The following is a 23,557-nucleotide window of genomic DNA, read 5'->3' as shown; positions in this document are numbered from 1 at the left end:
ATTTGAAATGTAAATACATAAAATATCCAATTAAAAAATATAGAGAGATTGCATGTGGGGTGTCTTTCATTTTTTAATCCAGAGCTCACAGGCAGGTGCAGAGCCATGTGCACACCTGCTGGGAGATCAGAGTAGCTTAACTCTTACCTTACAGTACAATTTCTTCCTAAGTTATATATGCTAAACATGATGGCTTCGGCCTGTACTACCAGCACCAAGGAGTCTGAAGCTAGCCTCGACAACAAATACAGAATTTAAGGACAACCTACAAAGTGAGACTCTGCCTCAAAAGCACTAGTGCCATAGTACAGTGGCTTCAATGCCCAGCATCGTACCAACTCAGAATGGTAGTGTGTCCCCATAATCCTAGCACTCAGGAGAAGGAGACAGGATCAGAAAGTGTCACCCACAGCTACATAGAAGCCTGAGCTACCTAAGACTGTCTCAGAAAACAACAACAAAAACATAAAACAATATAAAAAGAAGGCATATGCTAACAATATTTTTGGAGCATTAACCTGATTCTCATATTTAGAGATTCCAGGGAACACTGGTGACATGTACCTTATATAGCCCCAACTACTTCAAGGGCTGAGGCAGGAAAATCAAGAGTTTGAGGCCAGTCTGAGTGAAACTTTGTCTCAAAAAACTCAGTGGAAAGCAAAAGTGGACTAGGGATGTAGTTCATGCCTACAGGACTGAGGCCATTGTTTATCTCTAGCAATGAAAAGCAATGTTGACAATAACTTATACCTCTTAAAACAGCAGGAAGTAGGCCAGTGAGATGGCTCAGAGGAAAAGACACTTGGAACAACATGAGCCCCAGGACCCACATGACAGGAAAGATGATTATCACATGCTCTCCTCTGACTTCCTCACACATTGCCCACCATTTAAGTGTTACACACATACACACAAATAAAGATGTAACAAAAATTTTAAAGTATTAGGAGGTGTTTTAGAGTTTCTATTGCTGTGAAGAGACACCATGACCATGGCGACTCTCATAAAGGAAAGCACTTAATTTAGTCTGACTTACAGTTTGGAGACATAGTTCTTTGTCATCATGCTGGGAAGCATGACAGTAGGTATCTAGACATGGCACTGAAAAGGTAGCTCAGAGCTCAGAGTTCTACATCCAGATGGGCAGGCAGCAGGAAGAGAAAATGACTCTAGGCCTGGCTTGCATTCCTGAAATCTCAAAGCCTGCCCCTCCAACAGGGCCACACCTCCTAATAGTGCCACTCCCTATGACCCTTTGTGAGGCATTTTCATTCAAAACACCATAGAAGGAATGAAGAGATATTTTTGAATTGTTGTAACTTCATTACTGGACTGGTTGTCTTAAAGACTAGAGTAAAACAATACACTGTGATGGTTTGTATATCCTTGGCCCAGGGAGTGGCACTATTAGAAGGTGTGGCCTTGTTGGAATAGGTGTGTCATGTAGGTGTGGGCTTTAAGACCCTCATCCTAGCTGCCTGGAAGCTTATTCTGCTAACAGCCTTCAGATAAGGATGTAGAACTCTCAGCTGTACCTGCAACATGCCTGTCACGGCATGCCTGCCATGCTCCCACCTTGAGGATAATAGACTGAACCTCTGAACCCGTAAGCCAGCTCCAATTAAAGGCTGTCCTTTATAAGATGGTGTCTATTCACAGCAGTAAAACCCAAAGACAGAAGTTGGTACCAGGGACTGGGGTATTGCTGTGATAGGCCTGATCATGCTTTTGTTTGGAAGAATGTAGATTTTGTGACCTTGGATTTGAAAAGTAGTGGAATGCTTTAACTGGGGCTTAGTGGGCCATCCTACAAGGAATACGTAAGACTTTATTACTGAAAGTGTGTTGGGAGCCGACTTTTAGCAGAAAGCCGCTAGAAAGCAGCTATCCACATGCTAGCCACGCCTCCAAGGCTTACGTCATATCCACGTGCCTACAAGGGGCGTGGCAAAAGTGTATAAATACCCCAGATTTCCCTTCAATAAAAAAAAAACTGGATTGGAACCTCTGTCTTGTCTCCATTCCTTGTGTCTCTTCCCCTTATCCCCCCTCTCTCTTTCTCTCTCTCTCTCTCTCTCTCTCTCTCTCTCTCTCTCTCTCTCTCTCTCTCTCTCTCTCTCTCTCTCTCTCTCTCTTGACCCTGACCCGAAGACCAGCGCGGCAGTTTAAAGCTGGGCAGTGGTGTTGTACTTACGCCTTTAATCACAGCCTTTGAAAGGCCAAGCCAGGCAGAGCGGAGCAAGCCGCAACATTTTTGTTATAGTAACTATTCAGGCATTGTTAAGTCTTTTGTCTCAAGCCAGGTAGAGTGGAGCCGGCTGCAACAAGAGTGATTTGAATTGTGTGGACTTGGCCCAAGAGGGTTTCAATGAAGAGTTTCAATGTGTGGCCTAGAGACTGTATTGGTGAAGAATGTGGCTACTTTTTGCCTTTGTCTGAAGAGTCTGCCTAGGGTTAAGGTGAAGAGACTCAGATTAATTGCACTGACAAAGAAGTCTCAGAAACACCCATCATAGACTTTATTCTCTGGTTAAGTTTCATGAAGAACATTTTAAACAAGTAAAATATATGGTTCGAATATTAAAGGGGTACCAGGAAGTGAAATGGAGATTAATCTTGTGTTCAAGGATATTAAATTGAATTAAGGGAGTAGTGATCTTGGGGTAAGATCCCACCCAGCTAAATTTAGGTCCAGGAACGGTAGTACAAGCCTTTAATCCCAGAGGCAAAGACAAGCAGATCTCTGAGTTCAAGGCCAACATAGATCAGAACAAATTCTAGGTGAAGAACTTAAATCCAGGCTTGGTGGACTACACTTTCAATCCCAGTGCTTAGGAGACAGGCATGCAGGTTTGAGTTCAAAGTCAGTCTACAGAGCAAGTTCCAGGACAGCCAGGCTTAGATAATGAAGGAGCTGGAAAACAGAAAGCTGATGATAATGTAATAAACAAGGGGGCCAGCCGTAACAGTGCGTTGATCAACCTGAGCTTAGAGTGCTACAGAAGGCAGAGCTGGAGAAGTGACACCAGCCCTTAGGAGGAGCTTAGAAGATCGTGTGTGGATCCCAGACATTGAAACAAGAAGCTGTAACACTGAAGTTGCCTTTGAGACCTCAAGATGTTCAAGATACCAGAGCTGTGGTCTATCCGCTGAGGAAAGCTGCTAACAGGAAGTGGATACATCCCAGGAGAAAGAAGTTTGTTGCAGTCTAAAGATAAAAAAGGAACTGAAGATTCAAAGAACACTTTGACATTAGCCATGGAGATGTAGAGTTGGGAGTTTGCCCTGCTGGTTTCCTGTTTTGCTTTGGGGATTACAGTTAAATGATTGGATGAATCTCTGAAGAGTTTTTGAACTTTGGACTTCTAATGTTGTTGAGACAGGTTATGGGGACTTTTGAAGTTGCACTAAATGTATTTTGCATTATGCTATGTTTAAGTCTTGCCCCCCACACACCTCAGACTCATATGTTTGAACAAGGGAGGCCAGGGAATGGAATATGATGGTTTGTGTATGCTTGGCCTAGGGAGTGACACTATTAGAAGGTGTGGCCATGTTGGAGTAGGTGTGTCATTGTGAGCATGGGCTATAAGACCCTCAGCCTAGCTGCCTGGAAGCCAGTCTTCTCCTAGCAGCCTTCAGATAAAGATGTAGAACTCTCAGCACCTCCTGCTTGGATGCCATCATGTTCCCACATTGATGATGATGGGCTGAACCTCTGAACCTGTAAGCCAGCCCCAATTAAATGTTGTCCTTATAAGAGTTGCTTTGGTCATGGTGTCTGTTTAGAGCAGTAAAACCCTAAGATATACATTATTAATTTTCCACTTAACAATTAATATTTTATAATGTAGCCTGATTAAATCCATAAGTTGACTTTGAGACACTTTACCAGATATCTCAAAGACCTTCTTAAATTATCTATTGTACCCATCCAATGTTTGGCAGTTCATTGAAGACATTAAAACAACTTACTTCAGTTGGTATTTTTATTTAGTAAGAAATGTTATCTCATAGTCAGTTGAACTCAACCTTCCCAAACTTCTTCACACTAGCTAGTCTTGACACAGGAGATACCAGGTTCTAGAATATTCTTAGTCTTTTTGAATTCTGCCAATGCCTGTGACCCCCTATTCACGGTGAAGCTATTAACATATCAGGTTGGCGATACTGCTTCTGTTTAAAGTGTGCTGCCTCACCACATGCAACATACAGGTTGTACCTTTCTAATGCTTGTACCTTTCTTAGTACACACAAGAAGGCACTATGCTGATGGATTTGGGTAACATTTAAATATAATTACACTATAGCTATTAAAGGGTGAGATAAATATCATGCATCTCATTTTCATTTATCTGAAATTATAACATGGAAGACTTCTCCACATCAAACACCAAAAAATTAATTAATTAAAATAAATACATAAATAAATAAGGCTATGCTAATTATATGCATAAATCTCCCTCACTTCCTGCAAATGACAAAATCTAAGTATACTCAAATTCCTTATAGAAAACAGAGTAACACCTGCATAGGATCGCAACACACACACACACACACACACACACACACACACACATGCCCTGATGAAATCCTTTCCAAATTCTTTGTGATACCTGGTACAGTGTAAGTGCTTTATACTGCATTTTTTAAGGAGTACAGAAAGATATCCACAAGTGCTATATACATAAACATTTTCCAAATTATTTTAAGTTCAGTTTGTTGAGTCTGTGCATGTAGAGCCCTTGTATACCAAGGCTAACCTCTTTTTTTTTTTTTTTTTTTTTTTTTCAGAAGAAACCTGAGGAACAGGAAACCTTAAATTCTCCAGGTTAGCCTGTCATCCATCTCTACCCTTCTAAGGCACTTTCTAATACCAGCCACAGAACCTTTGAGAATTACTTAGATATGGAAATTAAGGGGGGAAAAAGGCAGTTTTAAAAACAATCTTATGGCATTAAAATAGGGAAAATAATGAAATCTAGCTTTAAGGAGCCTAATGGAGAAGTGCAGGTCCGAGACTAGACTGAGCTACAGAAAGAAACACCCATCTCAAAAAGAGAAGATAGGGTAGAGAAAAGAGCATTTACATCTCATTCTTAGTATCATTAATTTTGATTGCCTCAGCAGATTAACCTTACCATGTCGAATCAAAGTTCATAGACTCCTGGAGTAAGAATTTTGCCATTTACAAACTCCCCTGATTTCATAAGTGTGTGTGTGTGTGTGTGTTCGTGCGTTCGTGCATGCGTGCCTGTGATTGTATGCAGGTGGTACTCTGTTTTCTATAAGGGACGTGAGCGTACTTAGATTTTATTATTTGCAGGAAGTGAAGGTACTTTGTTTCACCATGGCACATTGGGGTGACTAGATTTCCTTTTTGGAGGAATGAGCGGAAGGAAGGGCATGTGAGGAAGACTAGGAGTCAAGATCTAGCTCGTCTTTAAAGGAGGAAAAAGTCTGATGTGGTGGCGTTCCTGAATTCCAGCACTTAAGTGTACAGAGTTCTAGCAAATGAAAGTTGTTTACTATAGAGATGACTTTGCATCTTTTTCCTCCTTGTATGTCCAGGAGCATACCACGCCATTTTGCTGTGTATTTAAACTCCATTTAGCCTCTTAAGGACAGAAACAAACTGATTACGTGGTATTCTCATATGGTGTTGCTTGAAGGGTGCTATCGTTGTAATGTGGCGTTAGAACCTGTAATTACCTCCAAATTCCACAGAGTGCTAGCTGTCTTATTTTTGAACATTGAGGTCTCAGTAAATATGTCTAAAAGAGTGGTTCTTCACTTTCCAATACAGGGTCATAAAGTTCACAGTGCACTTCTCCAAGATGAAAGTTAAGATATGCAAATGAGCTAGACAGAGGTGGGGCGTGCCTTTAACCACGCCTCTTTGAGGTGGGGAAATCTCTCAATTTAAGGCTAGTCTGGTCTACAGAGGGAGTTCTAGGACAGTCAGGGCTACACAGAGAAACTCTTGAAAAATCAAAACCCAAACAAGTCAAAATAACAACAACAAACAAAAAAGATAGGCAATGAGATTCTATTTGGGGGTCCCGAACTTCTTACTAGATGCTTTTAAAATCCAAAATATTTTTACAACTTCGTTATAGAAATCTAAAATAGTTTCCCAAATGATTCTAACCCTTCCATTCTGGAGGGAAAGCTGTTAGTTCATTAGGCAGCTCAAACCAGGAATTACCATTTGGATTACAAGAACCATAAGTATAAACAAAGAAGTGTTTCCAATCTGTGTCCTCGAAAGAGGATTTTAAAAAGGCTTTTGGGGATGAAGAAATCATGGACAAAAATTGCTCCAATTTTTGCCCTGACTTTCCTACAACTAAAACAAAACAAACCCCGCAAACATGTAGCTGTGAGAGTTGATTTTATGGCTCATGCTTCTCCTGTAACTAGCGTAAAGGGGAAATGGAAGGAGAAAAGGTAATCCCATTGGTTTTAATCAGTTATGCCCTTATTAATACTCAAAAAAATATCATTAACACCACAAAGAGCTCTAAATGAACTCTGTTGATATTGACATGTGGCATCTTTCCTTCTCATTTTCAGAATGGCATTCTTGGACATAACATCGAGCACTGCAACTCAGATTCCCAGGAAGAACTGAAGATTTGTGGATTTGCTCGCTACACCCTGCTTCAAGTACTATCACCCGGCTGGGAAGCAGAGCGGGGACAATGTTCAAGCTATTGTGATTCTTTTCAAAAGGTAGAATAGAACAGCCCACGTATTTAGCCAGTTTTTAGCATGTTCAAAGTATAGCTACATTGAACTATATACACCCCACTCCAACCAACTCCTAAGGGATCTACTGAAGGGGACTTGAGCTGTGCCTGGTGGCACACTACTGTAATCCTAGTACTGTAATCCCAGTACAGGCAGGAGGGTTGCTAGTTCAAGACCAACCTGAGTGATATCATGAGCCTGTCTCAAGGAACTAAACTAACACTAAAATTTAGAAAGCACTGTGCCCCATCTCCTAAACCTGATCGGCAAGGCTCAGTTAAAATTATATCCATATTTGGAAAAAACATGAACGTTTTGCTAAGTTTTGCCTTAGCCAATAACTCAATGAGTAAGGTTTTACATTCTAAGTACAGTATCTAGCATGTCTCCTTTAAATCCTAAATTGAGTGATAGTTAACACCTTTAGTTTTTTTCCCCTAAAACTTGAATTAAAAAATAAAATTTGTAAAACACCCTACTTTAGCAGGCTTGATTATATCAACTGGTAAAACTTTATTTTTACAAGCAATAGGAATTGGACCAAATGATTATTATAATCCAGAGTAAGTGTTCATAATCACAGCAAATGCCACTGTACACACTGCCAATACAGACTTAATAACACGATTCTGAACTGTACAAGAGTTTTTATTTTCCTTAATCTCAAAGCTATTTTTAGTAGTACAAAAAAGCCATATTAACATTTTTTTTCCATTAGAAAACAACAGGATGTACAAAACTTTGGATGAAAAGTATGTCAAATTGCATTTAGCCACTTGGAGGAAAACCCACCACTCCATCAATACCACCCAAAGTGTTTTAGGCAGTGATTAAAATCAAAATAATGCATCTTAATAAATCTCAGCGGTTAAAAGAACAAACCTAGCAATATAGAATACTTTTCTACACAGTATTTTTAACTACTCAGTTCAGGAGTTATTTTTTTTTAAAAAACCCATTCCAGTTGAGTCCTACTACATACCAGGCACCGTATTTGGCCAACTAGGGGTTTTGAACAAGTTGGTTAAAGCGGGGAAGACCCACAAATCAGTCCTTTGGTTACCAGGTTTGACTTTAATCTTCCAAAAACTCAAGAAAGTCAGGATCAAGTTTACTCTTTCAAATGTTACTTGGTTTCATTAGCAGGGAAGATGTTTAGAAAGAAAAGGAACCATTCATTTGGATCCATTATTTCAATTAGAGGAGCATTATCGAGGAGCTAATGCTGTTATCCTTTTTTAATATGACGTAATATTGAGGTGCCACCACAGATACGGTTCAACTTTACCCTGAACTCCACCCTGCGATCTGCTCAAGAGCACAACAGGTGGACTATTTTGCATTTAATAAAACAATGGTTAAAAAAAAAAAATCAGTTTAGGGTCCAGTGAAGTAAAAATATCCAGTTATGAGATGGAAAATAAACAGGAAGTAAACTAGTAAGGATTAATATAAAATGAATTATCTTCTCATCTGATTAACAAGATGCTAACACTTTGATTTAAAAAAAAAAAAAAAAAGCTTGCAGCTAATGGTCCAAAACTGACAGTCTGTCCATTCAACACCGTTACTTCCTGACAGAAACCTGTCCATAAAGTATGGCACATCACGTCAGCAACAATTTGGAAATGAGCCAGATGCTAAGGCTTATTCTATATAAACCAGCAACATTTAAACATGTTTGGCCATCCTTTCATGGCTTGTGTGCAGTCTGAACTCAACACTCTTACTGATTATAAAATGTAAGTTTCTGGACCTGCAATGACAAGAAAACAGTTTATGAAAGTCTCATAAGACATTGGAAGTAGTCTTAGGGTCAAGCCACGTTTGCAATAAGTGACTTATTCTGGCATGCTATAACTACAGTAAAAGTAATTTTCAGTTTTAAATGCAAATTAAAAGCAGATAAATGGTAACAATTGACACAGTATAAGATCTTCCTACTTATGTAATTTGACACTGATTACGAATTTCAGAGCTTGAAAACTTTGTATCAAAAAAAAAAAAACCAAACAAAAAAACAAAAAACAAAACCACAGCCAGATGTACTTTTGATGGCATGCAAGGCCTTCCTAAAAATTAACCTAAGACCTAGAAGTCAGCCTCAGAACATAAAAAAACACAACAAATTTGTACATTTTATTCACATTTATTTTTTGCTTTTAGTGTGCTCACAGAAAACTAGAACACCTTAAGCAGGAGTTGAATAGCAATGTTTGTAAGCAACGGTACATTCCAGCTCTATGTCAAATTGGTCAAAGCTCCTCCAGTATTTACAAAACACGAGACGAGATGCTACACAAACCCACTGCATCTGAAGATTTGTTTTTCCTTTATTCTCAAAGACAACTGGAAAAGAAAGCATTGTCTGGTGTAATCAAAAACATACCACAGTATAAACAGTAACCATTCCACGTATCACAGCTTGGTTGAGTTTAAAATTTTTTGTGTTTAAAAGGTCCAAGATGACTGCAGTTTTACAAAAAATGGGCAGGGTGGAGACTTGCGAACTTCATGTGCTTCTGAAGGATATCAAGATCTGTTTTTATACAATAGTCACAGTTAAAAACACCCTGCTGGTAATACATAATTACACTTTATTAAGGTCATAAACCAGCAATAAACAATAAAGCCTATACAACTTGTAGTTCTACTTAGTCACTGACTGGTATAGCTAACAGGAGATAAGCAAGAAGTTCCTATGGTTTAGATGAACTCCTAAGACTATGATTTTTTTTTTAAATCTGGGTATTGGTGTTTTTATTTTTATTTTTTCTCTTTCCTTCTTATTCAAAACCTGTAGTGTTGTAAACCTGCCTCACAAAATACATCGTAATAACTTTTCTTTAAAAAAAAAAAAAAAAAAAAAAGGAAAGAAAGAAAACCCTCAGCCTTTACACCCACCATCATTTTAGTGGCATATTATCTTGGCAATGTTATGCACTGTTTCAATTTCCCATAGTGGCCCCTATCACTTCATTTGATATTCCTTTTGACCCACCCATCTCCTTCATATATGGGTATGTCCATAGATTTGACAAAGAAAGTTTACATTTTTTTAATAAAGATGCAAAGTATGCAAAAAACATTAATACTGATGCAAAAAAAAAAAAAAAAAAAAAAAAAAAAAAAAAAAAGTAAAAGGAAAGGAAAGAAAGGCGGCAGAGGAAGCTGTCTAAACGGTCCTCGGCCTGTCGGAATGGTGGTAACAATTTGAGATGGGATCTGTGGGGAAAGGGGCTAAAAAAAAAAAAAAAAAAAAAAAAAAAAAAAAGAACAAAATTTGCTGCTTAAAAAAATGTAAAATTAAAAAAAAAAAAATCTTCAAAATCAATCCCTGGTTGTAGACAAGTTCTCCAAAACCAGTACCTGGCACCACTCCAACAAACAAACTGGGGGGAAAAGTTCTTGACTTCCGTGAGGGCGCGGGAGCTTACTCGGCCGCCGGCGCGGGGGGCGCCTCCGGACTGCACTCGGGCTGCGGCTCCGGCGACGCGGCGGGGGCTGCGGACGCCGCGGGCTCGTCGGTGGCGGCAGGCGCCTCCTGCTCCGGCCCCGCAGCGGAGGGCGCGTCGCCCGCGGTGGCGCCCGGCGCGGGCTCCTCGGCCTTCTCCCCCGCGGCCTCCGACGGCTCCTCGGCCTGCGGCTCCTCCGCCGCCGGCTGCTCCGGCTGCTCCGGCTGCTCGGCCTCCGCCGCCTCGGCCTCTCGGGGCTCTCCGCCCGCCGCGCCCTCGGCGCCCGCCCCGCCCGCCTGCTCCCCGGGGGCCGCGGCCCCCTCGCCGCCGGCTGCAGCTGCGGCCTCGTCCTTGGCGCCGTCGGCGGTCGCGCCCTCCGCCTCAGCGCCCTCACCCGCCTCCTTCTTGCTCTTCTTGAAGGAGAAGCCGCTCAGCTTGAAGGACTTCTTGAAGGAAAAGCGCTTCTTTTTTTTTTTCGGGGTCTCGCTGCTGGGCGACGGCGCGGCCCCGTCTTCCGCCTTAGGCGACGACGTGGAGGAGGCGGACGCGCCCTCGGCCTCGGCGGCGGGGGAGCCGGGCTCGGCGGGCTCGGCCTCGGCGGCCTCCTTGTCGGCCGCACCGGCGCCCGGCTCGGTGGCCGCGGCAGCCTCATCCTTGTCGGCCGCGGCGGGGGTCGCGGCCCCACTGCTCGCGGGCTCCTCCTTGTCGGCGGCCGGGGCGCTGCCGTTGGCCTGCAGCTCCTCCTTGGCGCCCGGCTCGGCGGCGGCGGGCGACGCGTCCCCGTTCACTTTTACGTGACCATTCTCCTGCGGGGCAGAGGGGAAAAAAAAAAAAAAAAAAAAAAAACACGGGAGCGTCACTCGGAGCGGCCGACAGCGCCGTCCCCGCCCACCCGGACCAGCTTGGGAAGGGACCCGGCCGCTCGACGGCACGTGCCCGGCGGCCGGGGAGTGGACAGAAGTCGCCCACGCTCTGCATCAGGCTACCCTTCCCTCCGCCTGGAGCAACCGGGGCTCCGGGGGCCGCGCGTTCCCGCATGGCGCCGGCAGGGGGCGCTGCTTCTCCACCGCGCGGAGCGCTGCGGGGCGCGGGCGGGAGGGCGCTCAGGGGCGGGGCCACCCCGCCCTGCCTGGCCGGGCCCTGCCCGCAGGCCGAGGCGCCCCCGAGCCGGGGATCGCGCAGCCCCGGAGTCCGCAAACAAAGCTCAGGTGGCTGCCCGGGTCGGCCTCTCCGAGGCTCGGCCACCAGCAGGGCTGGGGAAAAACCCTTTATGTCTGAAGTCTGGCCTCTGCTTCCACGCCCACCTTCGCCCAGAATCCTGCAAATCGGGGTGCGCCCGGGCAGCTCCTTTTTGCATTTTTAACGGGTTTAGAGCCTCCTGACAAGAGCCCGTCTTGCCCCAATAGGTTTAGAGCAGGCCTTATTATTTTGGCTCTAGGAAAAGAGGCGTGGTGGGTGCTCGGTGTTTGGGAAGCAGCCACCCATGGCCGACCTCTTGAGCCCACCCAACCATGGCTCTCTGCCTGGGTCGCAGCAGCACTCGGGCAATCCTCGAGGGTGGCCGAGGTGCCACTCACACGAACAGTCCAGACCAAAACACCAGAACTGCACCCCTCTTGGCAGGCAGGAAAGGGTCTTCAAAAACCCACTGAGTCCCACCACACCAGGATACCGTGTAAAAAAAAATCATATGGGTGTGTAATTATACAGCTAGCAAAAAAAGAGGGGGAGGGCCACGGCAGGGCACTTCGAAAAGCTGCCTGTCCAGCTCTAAGCAGCCACCTTTCCAAGAACCCAAGGCGTACAGCCTCTGGATACAATAAGACAAGCTTTCTCGGTTGCCTTTCTCCACCGCCATCCGCGTTGGCTCCCCCCTTCCTACACACACATACACACGCACGCGCGCACACACACAACCACACCAGAAACCTCAAAGAAGACCCAATCTCGACAATACGTGAGCCACCCAAACACCACTGTGGCCCCAAATACAAATGCAAGCTGGAGGGGCGCTGGGGAGGGGGTTGCATCTAACTAGTCACGTTCAACCAATCTCCAAACCACGCCATTTTAGACGATTTATCACTGTTCCTCCGGTCTACTCAAGAATTCGCCAGGATCCTTAGGAACCACTCCTTTGGGGGTGGTGGTGGTGGGGTACCCTTCCTATGAAAAATTGACAATTTAGGCTATCGTTACCCATTCAACTTTCAGACTAGGATCTGGCCACGCTCCCCTCCCCGGAATGCACCTCGGGCGCGACCAGAGGGAAGGCGAGGCGTCCAGATTAGAGAAAGACACCCAAGAAATGCCCAGAACCACAGGTAGAATTTACCTGCCCATTAGCTTTGGAAGGCGACGAGGCCACAGCCGCCTCCCCGGGCCTCTCGGCTGCGGCTTCTCCCTTCGCTGCGGTCTTGGAGAACTGGGCACCCATGCTGGCTTCTTCAACAAAGAAACTCAACAGATCCAAGAGAGGAAACAAAGAGCCTTGGGTTGGTGTAACGACGGGGCGAGCAGCAGCAGCAGCGGCAGCGGCAGCAGCAACAGCGGCGGCGGCACACACACCGGAGGGAGGGGGTGGGGGTGGCGAGGAGGACAGAAGAGACCCGATTAAATACACTCCGGATAAAAATTTTTTAGTCGAAGAGATCAAAAAGCAGCAGCGCAGGAAGGAGGGAAAAAGGTGGAAAAGTCGAGCACAAAAAAGGAGCCCAAGTGTAGTTTTTTTTTAAAAAAAGAAGTAATAAAAAATCCCAGATTTGTAGCCGCACTGTAGACAAGAGGAAAATGGAGAAATCTCCCTGGTTGCTAATAAGATGCGGGGTCCAACGCCCAAGTGCACAGATGAATGGGCTCGCGGGCGCTGACGCGGCCCCCGCGCGAGCTGGCCAATCCGCGCGCCGCACACAAAGCAGGGGGCGGGGCCTGCGCTCCGGGCGAACAATGGAGCCGCGCTTTGCAAACGGTTTGAAAATCAGCTTCAGACCGAGAATTAATGTCTTCCAAATAAATAAATCAATTAAAAAATACGTGCTTCTCGTCTCCCTCGGCCTGAAAATAATAATGCATCTCTTGATTGGCTTGCTTTGTTTGGAATTAATTAACCCGGGAGGGGGTACTTATGGATGGGGGCGGAGAAAGCTTTAACTTGACTCGCATTGACTCTAGCCGGTCTATATCCGCGTCTGTCTCTAGCCACTCTCTCCCCTCCCCCATCTTTCCCGTGTGTTTACGTGTATAAGTGTGTATGCGAGTGTTAAAGACAATGGGTAGGAATTGTATGCCAGCAGAATTTTTCCCTCCGCGCTCCATAAGGGTTTCACAGATAGTGCGCAAGGATTTTTTTAATTTTTGTTTCTTTTTTTTTTTTTTTTGTAACTGCTGCAATTGTTAAATCGTCCCACACTGAAAGGTATTTAAACCACGAAGATCGAATTTCATCTAGCGAGATCTCCAGTTGGAATTAGGTCTGTAGGCCAGATGTGGGAAATGCAAAAGCAACAAACAGCCTAAGCCGTGCTCCTTCCTTTCTCCCAGAGGCGTAAAATAAAATATTTTGAAATTGGTCCTTGGAGCGCCTCAAATCGCATCTCTCCGGCTATTCCAATTAGCGATCACTTTTTCCACAAAACACTGTGAGGACCATTTGCAGAAGATCGAAACTTGCTAGCATTTTGTCACTGTATGAAACGACATAATTAAAATTTCCTCGGTGGTAAAACGAGACCTAACCTTGAGTGTGCGAATCCATATTTACAGTTAGAAGACAGCTACTCTCGTCGTCATGGGTTGTTTTCCTAGCCTGCTGCCAACATCACATCGGAGGGACTCTCTCATTTTGAACTTGTCTGTGCACAGCATCAAGTGTGCTCCTGGAAGAGAGGCAACAGCGAGGAAATTCTAAAAGGCCGAGTCCTAGTCTCAGAAGAAATCGCCTGCAATGTTGAGAGACAGCAAGAAAATCCCTGGAGACTCCACGTCTAACCCAGGCTAAAGGCAAAGCCCTACAGCCGTGTGTAGGATATCTTTCTCGTTCACTACAGCCCTTGTCACCAAAGTACCAGACGCTTTTAGTGTGTGAAAGACCCGGCGTTGATTTAATGTATCTGCAAGGGAGAGGGGATAGAGGACACAACTCAATAAACATTCCTCTACCACCCATATTTTCGCTCATGAAAACATCCAAACCATCTTTCGGCGATTGCATTTAATGACTGTGCAACGTAAACGATGGAGGCGAGAAGCAGTCGAGGGAATGGTTCGTTTCTCTTGATGTTGGCTCGGAATTGTCAAACAGTTTTATTTTCTGTTCATTGTAGGGAAATAGGTCACACTTTGAGTGAAAAGGACAGTTGGTTCAAGCAAATAACCCTTTGTTCAAGTGCTGTTTGACAGTCACTGAGCAGAACATCGTTGCGTGAAGTTTCATCTCCTGACTGTCCAGTACCTTTAGATACATTATTCAATCCCGAAGTCATATTCCACAGAGCAGCTGGAAGGAACATTTCGTCGAAATGCATCTTGCCAACCAACGTGTTAGCACCCGTAAGGAAGCCTGCTGGCCTGGCCTGAGAACCCAGCCGCCAGGATGGACGCGAATCCCTCATTAGCAGTTCCAACTTGAAAAGCCAACTGGGCTGATCCAACACCACCATCCAGGAGATTCCCAAAAGCTCAAAAGGCAATCTGTGCACCCACCCCCACGGGAACCTTGCCCCTTCCTCTGCGTCTCCCTCCGGTTTTAAATTGGGGTGATTGCTAGTTCCCTTTCGGATTTTTTTCTCCCAGACATTCGGGGGCTGCTTTTATGGCTCCTTTGTTAACAGGCTGTCGTGCAGCTTTCCCCCCTTTTCTTTCTCCAATGCCTATTTGCCTGGTATCGGCTCGTCTCCGGGGCAACCGCGGGGAAGATTCGGAGCCCGAGGCGCCGGGCGGGGGAAGGGGCGGAGCCCGGAGGAGTGGGGGCGGGGAGGGGCGCAAGAGGAAGGGCGGAGGGAGTGGGTCAGGAGGAGACCCCAGGACCCACGCGGAGCAGATGGCCGCGCCGGGGCGGAGCCCGTGAGCGTCAGGGGAGCGGGGGAGCCAATCCGTCCCTGCAGCAGCGCGGGAGCGAGCCAAGGAGAGTAAACACGCGGGCTGTCCCCCTGCGGTCCCTACTTTGCAGCTGAAGATGTGATTTCCTTTGGATAAGAAAACGCTTTGCCAGTGTGGTTGGAAAGCTGGCAGTCCCCAGGAGAACGGGTTGGGAGGCGGGTTTGTGCCGAGCTCTGAAGTCTCCCTCTCCCCTTCCTCCCTTTGCACCCGGACTCAGGCAACCACTAAGCCTGGCGGGGATGGGAGAGGCGGATGGATGGGAGAGCGGGGCGGGGCTGGGAAAAGGGAAGAGATTGACTCTTGCTATGAACCATAAGGAAAGCCAGCAAGCTAGTGGAGCTGCTGGTTTTTAAGTGCTAGAGTTCCCCAAACAGTTTGGTGGTTTCCCCGTGGAGTTAAGGGTTTCGAGGGTGGAAAAAACCGCCAAATGCATTTATATAAGTGAGATTAAAGAACACAGAAGGACATTAAAAATAAGAAACTGGCGCCTGTAGCCAACTCAACAGGGAAAAAACAGACTTTTATTCTCCATTTGCACTGTTTATGGAGGGATGTGGTGTGTATGCGCATAGAGCCTTACTGTGCAATCCAGGCTGGCCTCCAACCCTTCGCAGCCCAGGCTGGTCTAGAACTCATGATTCACAGGGTCAAGTTCTCAATTGCTGGCAACTAACAGGGGTGTGCTATTACTGCCAGTTCTGTGCTCCCGTTTTATTCTGCCCTAGTGGTATCATAGGTAAAGGTGCTTGCCCTCAAGTCTGAAAACCTAAGTTCCATCATCTCAAGACCCAGATGGTGTGTAGACAGAACCAACTCTTGAAAAGTTTCCCTGACCTTGACATGCACTGTGGGGCAGACCCTTACCGCTGGCATACACTACACAAAAATTAAATATAATACGATGTAATAATCTGCACACAGTCTTCCTTAAGGGTAGAATTGAGCGTGTTTAAGAGATCTCAAAGTTATTTTTCTATGAAACATTAGCATTTAAACTTTAGACATTGTTTTGCAGTATCTTGAGGGCATGCTGTATGTGAGAACCTCACCATGTAGGACAAGAAAGAAAGACAAAGACAGTCCCTGATCTCTGGGAGCTTTCATTTAGTAAATCAATTTGTTAAGCTTTAAGTCTTTCATTGGCCAGGGGGAGTCACGAGGCAACCAATAAGGAAGCAGCAGCAAAGCTCACAGGAAAAAAAAAAAAAAAAAAAAAACAAAAAAAAAACAAAAACCGGGATGTCAAATGGCTCTGCTCTGACAGAAAACATAAGGAACTCCAAGGAGGTATATTATGAGCAGAAGAGTTAAAGAAGGACCCTCTAAATGCGGCATTGAAGTGGATGTCTAAAGATGAAACAGGATTGAGCCAGGTATAAATAGCCCCTGAAGAGAAAGAGAAGAGTTTGTGGTAAGAGATGGATGGTAGATGCTCACTGATGCATCTAAGATGCACCACAGGAGAAATCAGAGGCCAGGGTGGTTTAAAATGTCTGTCTAGGACAGAAGAACACTTGCCATGCAAGCATGAGGACCTGAGTTCAAATCCTTAGCACCCGAGTAAAAAGCCAACACAGGCATGCAAGCAAGCCCCGTGCCAGGGAAGATCTCTAACACTTCCTGGCTGCCAGCCAACTCTAGGTTTAGTGAGAGAGTAATAGACACCTGATTGCAGAGAGAATATCTTGTGTATTGTATGGATATACCACCTGTCAATTAAAAAGCTTATGGCCTATGGCTTAGATAGGCAATAGGTGGTGGGACATCTGGGAGGCAGAAAGAATTCTGGGATAGAGCCAGGTGCCAGAGACTTGCCTGGGAATATTTGAAGAGAGGGACACATGGTACCTGAGCACAGGTAACCAGCCATGTGGCAGAATGCAGATTAGAATAAATGAGTTATGTTTAATTATGATCTAATCAGAAAAGAGCATAGCATTATGGCCAAGGTATTTGTAAATATATTTTGAGTCTAAGTCTTATTTCTGGGAACCTTGGCCTGGGAGGAAGAAATAGGCCCAACGTCTACACCTGATATCTCCTCTGATCTTCACATTTATGCACATGGGAATAGGCCCTCCACACACCATGTATATACCACCACCACACACACACACACACACACACACACACACACACACACACACGTGTGCACACTCGAACACACATGTGCACACACATGCACACACGTGCACACACAAGTGCGCATGCACACACATGTGCACGAACACACACATACACACATGTGCGAACACACACACATTTGTTTATAAAAGTATGACATAGTAAGAATTCTAAGTGCAAAAATTTTCAGTAACTAATGCTATGAAAGGATGAGCAGAACAGGAGAGACTGAAGAAGACTAAAGAGAAACTCTAAAGGAGTAGGCAAGAGAGAGAGAGAGAGAGAGAGAGAGAGAGAGAGAGAGAGAGAGAATTTAAAAAAAGAAAGGAAGAAAGTGTGGTCAGGGAAATTATTGGAGATGTGGTACTGAGGAAGAATGGCTCATTTTGCCAAATGCTGGAGGGCAATCAAATAAAAGACTGAAGACATTATAGACATTATTGTGTTTTTTTTTTTTTTTTCCTTTTTCCAAATGAAGCCTGACTCTGCAGTTCAGGCTGTCCGAGAACCCACTATGTAGTCCAAGCTGTCCTTGTGTTCTCAGCAATCTCCTTACGTCTGTGCTTGAAGTGCTGGATTCACAGGCATAAACTGCCATATCTAAACTCCCAGAGCAGTTTTTGTAGCATGCTGAGAAAGGGCGTGTGTTTGGGCTTGATGTGTTGATCGTAAATGGGAATACACTTTAAAAAAAAAAAATTAAGCTTGCCTGATTAAGACTTTAGAGAGACAAAGCAAATTTTGTTATTGCCTTGAATAAAGGTATTAGAGCGTGTTTGAAGGACTGGAAATGATTTCAGGAGAAAGGACAATGTTATAAAGACAAGAGAGGAAAAACTGTGGACAAGGCTGAGGATGGCTCAGCTGGTACAGTGCCAACCCAGAAAGGAAAAACTGGTGTTCAGATCTCCAGTGCTCATGTAAATTCCCTGCACATGTCTCTACATGTCCTCAGTGTCGTAGTAAGGGAGAGAAAGGTGGATCTCCTAAACACATTGGCTAGTCTGTCTAGTCAATCAGTGATCTCCAGTTTCAGCGGGGAACCCTGTTTCAAAAAGAAAGATGGGGACCAGTCAAGGAAGACAATGTTGACCTCTGATCTGCACATGCAGGCATACACATATAGGGACATCTGCTTATACCACAAATATGCACACTGCAAAGTGGAGAATGGGCTAAGGATATTCTTGAAAATGTATATATGTATATGTATATACACATATATGTATGTATATATGTATACATACATGTATATATATACATATATATATGTGTATATATATATGTATATATATATATATATGTATATATGTATGATATGTATATCTTGTTGAGACTTGTGCAAGTGACTTCAAGTAGTCTTAAACTCTTAGCTGAGGATACCCTTTAAGTATTGATCCTTCTGCCTCACTTCCTACATGCTGGGATTACAGACATGCACCACTACACCTGGCTAAGAAATTAAGTGGCTCTTGAAAGAGACTGGGTCATTTGAGGTAATAAGGAAAAGAGGGTGGGTACAAATTTGCTAGAGAAAAAATGAGACAAAACTCCCTTCTGGTGGTTTCTCTTTTCTCTTGGTGTCATGAGCTAAGTAAGAGTAAGGAGACCAAAGTGATCTGAGGTTTGGCTGTGTTTTAGCAGATGCAGAACAGTGATAGGAAGGTAGTATTTCGATTTCCAGGCGCTTACTGGAACACTTTAGAGAAATAGTGAGTTCTCAGTTGAGTTGCATACAGCCTTTACGTTGAGTAAAGTGTCTGTTACAATCCTCTTGAAGATTGTCAATCACCCTCCCAACCTACTCAAGCAAGGAACAGAAGCTGCACAAAATACAACACAGATAAAAATGGCATTGCTGTTACCGAACTCAACTGTGGTTAGTTCTGTATGGTTTTACACAGATGTGTTTAAAGAGGGAGGGACTCACCCTGTGCTCAGCAATCGCTGTTGGAGTCTGTCTTCGGCTTGCCTTTTTCCTTTATCTCCCTGCACTTGGACCATTATCTTCATTGTAGTGGGGGAATTGTCTGTAAGGGCATGTTTTTTTCCTCCAGGCCCCAAGCTCCAAGAAATAACAACTCTGAAAATCAAATATATTTATAAATAACTAGGCCATATAGCTAGGCATGTTTCCAGACTGGTTTATAATTTAATTATCCTGTTATTTATTTCTAAGTTCTGCCACATTACTGTTTACCTGGTTACATGAGACCATCTTCCTCTCTGTTTGGGGCTTGGCTCTATCCCAGAATCCTTTCTACCTACCGGATGTCCCACCTTCTATTCTACTTTTTCCTATAGGTCATAGTTTTTTTTTTTTTTTTTTTTTTTTATTGACATATGATGCCACCATGCAGTACACAATAGATTTCCTTTTACAGACAGATTCAGAACTGGTATTTAACAAGTTTAGGGAAGAAAATGCAACGGTGTGTTAACCATTGTCCATTGAGGGTTCCCCAATTTCTGTTCTTTATTAAGAACCTGTAAGAGCCCAGGTAATTGTACTGTCACACAGCAAAATAGTAAAAACACACAGTAGGAACATTATTGGGCTTTAAAACACGGGTAAAACTTGCACCTCTGTAATTTTAGGGTTTGCTGCAGTGTACCATATGAATAGCTCATGTCACTCATGTGGAAAAGTTCTCTACAGTTAGGAAATTCAGAACAGAAGAAGCAGGGGCTAGCATGTCTAAAGTTAGTCAGGCAGTGGCAGCACATATCTTTAATCCCAGCACTCAGGAGGTAGAGGAAGGAAAATCTCTGAGTTTGAAGCCAGCCTGGTATAAAGGGTGACTTCTAAGTCAGGGAAGGCTAAAACAGAGGAACCTTGTCTCAAAAACAAAACAAACAAACAAAACAAATAAGAATAAGGTTTCTGGACCTTTGGATTTCCTTCACATATATAGGTGCTCAGTACAAAACCAGTGTAACCTCATGTCTGCTAAGAGCACACCAATTGAATTAGCACGTTGATTTCATATCAGGAAAGAAGATAGACGAATAGGGTAGATTTTAGACCAGTAGAAACAAAACACAAGGAAACATTTAAACATTTCTCCAGAAAACTCTGGGATTTCCCCTCCCCCTCCCCCATTGCCCTTGTTAGTAGGGCAAAGCTACTGACTGTCTAGTCATGCTGCTGTGAAACTGCTGTACAGATCAGCCTGGCTTTAAATGCTCAGGGATCCTTCTGCCTCAGTTGCCAGGATGCTGGACTCATAGAGTGAGCTACCACACCTAACTCTATAGAAATTATGATTCAAAGCCTACCCGCAGTAGTATCTCTTAGAATATGCTATTCTGACCTTCTAGGAACAGGCTGGAAACATTCCCTGTGTGCCCTTGGAAAAAATGACTGGGAAGGAAGAGCAGGCACAGTTTCCCTTTCAACTTGTTTTCCTAGAAAACAGGAGGCTGAATACTGATGAGCAATCTCCATTTTTACTGAAAGGATCAGGTTCCTCATCTTACCCAGTTACCTAGATTTCTTTCCCATTGTTATAGTATTCTGAGCTGGCTAGCCAAAATTCAAGGAACGGATTTCATATGATTAAAAACAGCAATAACAACAAAAACAAATCGACTCTTCAACAGGATACTGTAGAAACTATGAAGATGGTAATTTTTCAGTGTTATTTTAAAGTTATAAATACCTTCAGATATTAAAAGGGAAATTAAGGTCTGGAGGGATGGCTTGGAGGTTAAGAACTCTTGCTGTTTTAGCACGGGATGCAGGTTCAGTTCCCAGCACCTATATGGTGGCCCCTCACTGTCTATTACTCCAGTTCTAGGGGATCTGACATCCTCCTCTGCCCTTCACATGCACCATGCATGTTCAAGAACACTCATACACATAAAATAAAGATGAATAAATCTTTAAAACAAAAAGTATGTTAAGTAAGTGACTAAAATTAAGTATTCAAGCTGTTAATGGTTCTAGAAACTAAAGTATAACATCATATCAAGCATTTTCTTATAATTTGGATTTATAATGTCATTTTCAAAAAGACGTATTTGTTACAATAAATCAATGTTCCTCACCCCCACCTAAGTAAGGGAGGAAGGGTTCAAACCTTGTACATTCTAGCAAGTACCTCATACCAGTGAACTAAATCTCTAACTCGTTTTTTTTTTTTTTTTTTTTTTAACAGTTAGCTGTAGTGGCCCAAGTTTGTAATCCCAGGAAGGGTTAGGGAGGAGGATTATACATTCATAGCCAGCCAGTCCTAGACCAACCTAAGCTTCATAATGATATCTGTCTCAATTTTAAAAATTAATCTTCCACTAATGAGAATCTCAGCAAGGTTCCCTTGTTTAGTGGACTTTTCATTGACTCAAGCATTGTGTTAGAGATTATCATAGAACAACTGGTAGGACATCATCCTTCTTAGCTTTAATTGTTAACTTGACATATACTGGAAATGTCTGAAAAAGAAGTCTCATTTGAGGAACTGACCTATTGAACATTGTGTTTATTGTTAATTGATATAGGAAGGTCCAGCCCACTGTGGGTGACACCATTCCCTAGGTCGACTTTGGCTATCTAAGAAAGCTAGCTAGGCAAAGCATGGGTCTTCCAGTGAGCCAGTCAACATCATTCCTCTATAGTTCCTGCATAATGTCCTGTTTGTCACTGGCTTTGCTTGGTGATGGATTCTGTCCTAAAAGTGTTAAGTCAAAATAATCCTTTCCTCCCTAACTTATTTTAATCAGAGTATTCTATCACAGCAACAAAAAAGTAGCCTAGAATACACTGACTTTCATTTGCTTAACAGATACTTTGGTTATTTGGTAGATGTTTCTGTTCACTTCCCTTAACTTTCAGTCATGCCCTTAGTGTCTTAAACATGGATCCGTATCTGCTGAAATGTCCCTTTGAAAGTTCATTGATTGAGGTTTACAACTATAAAAATAATTGAATGGCAAGGAGGAAACTGGCATCCTCACAGTATGATTTCTCAGGAGACCTCACAGAGAGACCATGTTGAATCATGGTTCTTTCTTAAAACATTTCTGGTGTTCTCTAGCATCTTTGGAAAAAAAAAAAAAAAAAAAACTAAAGTCAAAATTCATGATGCTTATTGCCTAAATTACTTCCTAGGTCATCTTTTCTCTATCCAGAAAATTGTATTTACAAGTATCTTTCTCTTTCTGCTTCCGAAGTTACCCACCCTGTGTGTCTCCCAAGGCTTTATCAGATCCCACGGACTCCACTGATAGAGGTTGTCTGGGTCAGTGACCTGTAAGTTCTAACTCTTGCCTGTAATTGGTTTAAGTTTCCCTTTAGCCAAAACCTAAAATTACAAGATTTTAGTATTGACAGATTTTATAAAATGGAGATAGAAAAAACTCTTTCCAGGTAGTTTATAACTGAAATTCTAAAACCCTTTAAGGAAGCCAGATCCCCATCAGCCTGTCTCCCCTTTCTTTGAAAAAAAAGGTGTAGCTTTTCAGGAAAGAACCTTGACTTGAACTTTTGGCCTTTGAACTCTTGGCTTGCTTGTCTGAATTCACCACAGCAACAGTTACATCTGCTGCATTTCACATCAAAATGGGTCCCTGAGAGGGAGAGAAGAGAAAAATGACAATTACCAAGAAGACGTTTCTTCCTCAGTTTGTCATTGAGACTTTCCTTCTGGGTCAGAGCATTTTCCCCATCTTCACTGTGATGTTCTCTCACGCTAACAATCCCCCTAGCACCCTTCTCTGCTGCTGTTGCCTCTGTTTCCAAATGTCCTGAGGGCTTTGAGCTTAAACTATACAATGACCAATAGTTAAATAAAAATAGATAGCAATTTCTCCTGAATGTGAATTTCTATTCTTTAGCCAGAGGAGAAAAACAAAAGACCAAAACCCTGCAAATTTTCATCTACAGTACTGACATTTTTTTTTTTTAAATTAATGTTTTAGGAATCTCCAATAATGACTGAAGAAAAAGTTGTTATACTTGAAATGTCACTGTCTTTGAAAATCATTTTCACTTTTTCTTCCTTTTACTAGAATAATTCATTCAACTTGGTAGGTGGGGGGGGTAAAACTTATTTCACATTATGCAAGTATCTAATTTAGGCAATAATTGTAGTTTAATTCTCTACTGAGAGTCCATCATTAAAGAG

The 23,557-nt window shown here is 43.4% G+C and overlaps 1 protein-coding gene across 1 annotated transcript; it reads right to left on the bottom strand.

Annotated features, from left to right (window-relative positions):
• Nucleotides 1–7,245: 7,245 nt before the first annotated feature.
• Marcks (myristoylated alanine rich protein kinase C substrate) lies at nt 7,246–13,094 on the bottom strand. Its single transcript, XM_034524514.2, has 2 exons — nt 12,547–13,094; nt 7,246–11,017 (listed from the first exon to the last, which is right to left on the bottom strand). The coding sequence occupies exons 1-2, from the start codon at nt 12,646–12,648 to the stop codon at nt 10,190–10,192; spliced, it is 930 nt and encodes a 309-aa protein (XP_034380405.1). The 5' UTR covers nt 12,649–13,094; the 3' UTR covers nt 7,246–10,189.
• Nucleotides 13,095–23,557: the final 10,463 nt, after the last annotated feature.

The sequence above is a fragment of the Arvicanthis niloticus genome, chromosome 20 (assembly GCF_011762505.2).
Source record: "Arvicanthis niloticus isolate mArvNil1 chromosome 20, mArvNil1.pat.X, whole genome shotgun sequence".
NCBI lineage: Eukaryota > Metazoa > Chordata > Mammalia > Rodentia > Muridae > Arvicanthis > Arvicanthis niloticus.
Note: the sequence above shows the minus strand (reverse complement) of the source record. Positions and strands in the feature narration are given on the sequence as shown.

What these genes read in the sequence shown, in the direction of transcription:
- Marcks (XM_034524514.2), bottom strand. Translation starts at nt 12,648, where the DNA reads ATGGGTGCCCAGTTCTCCAAGACCGCAGCGAAGGGAGAAGCCGCAGCC. An exon ending in CTTCCAAAGCTAATGGGCAG is followed by an intron (nt 11,018 to 12,546) that starts GTAAATTCTACC and finishes TCTGCCCCGCAG; the next exon opens with GAGAATGGTCACGTAAAAGT.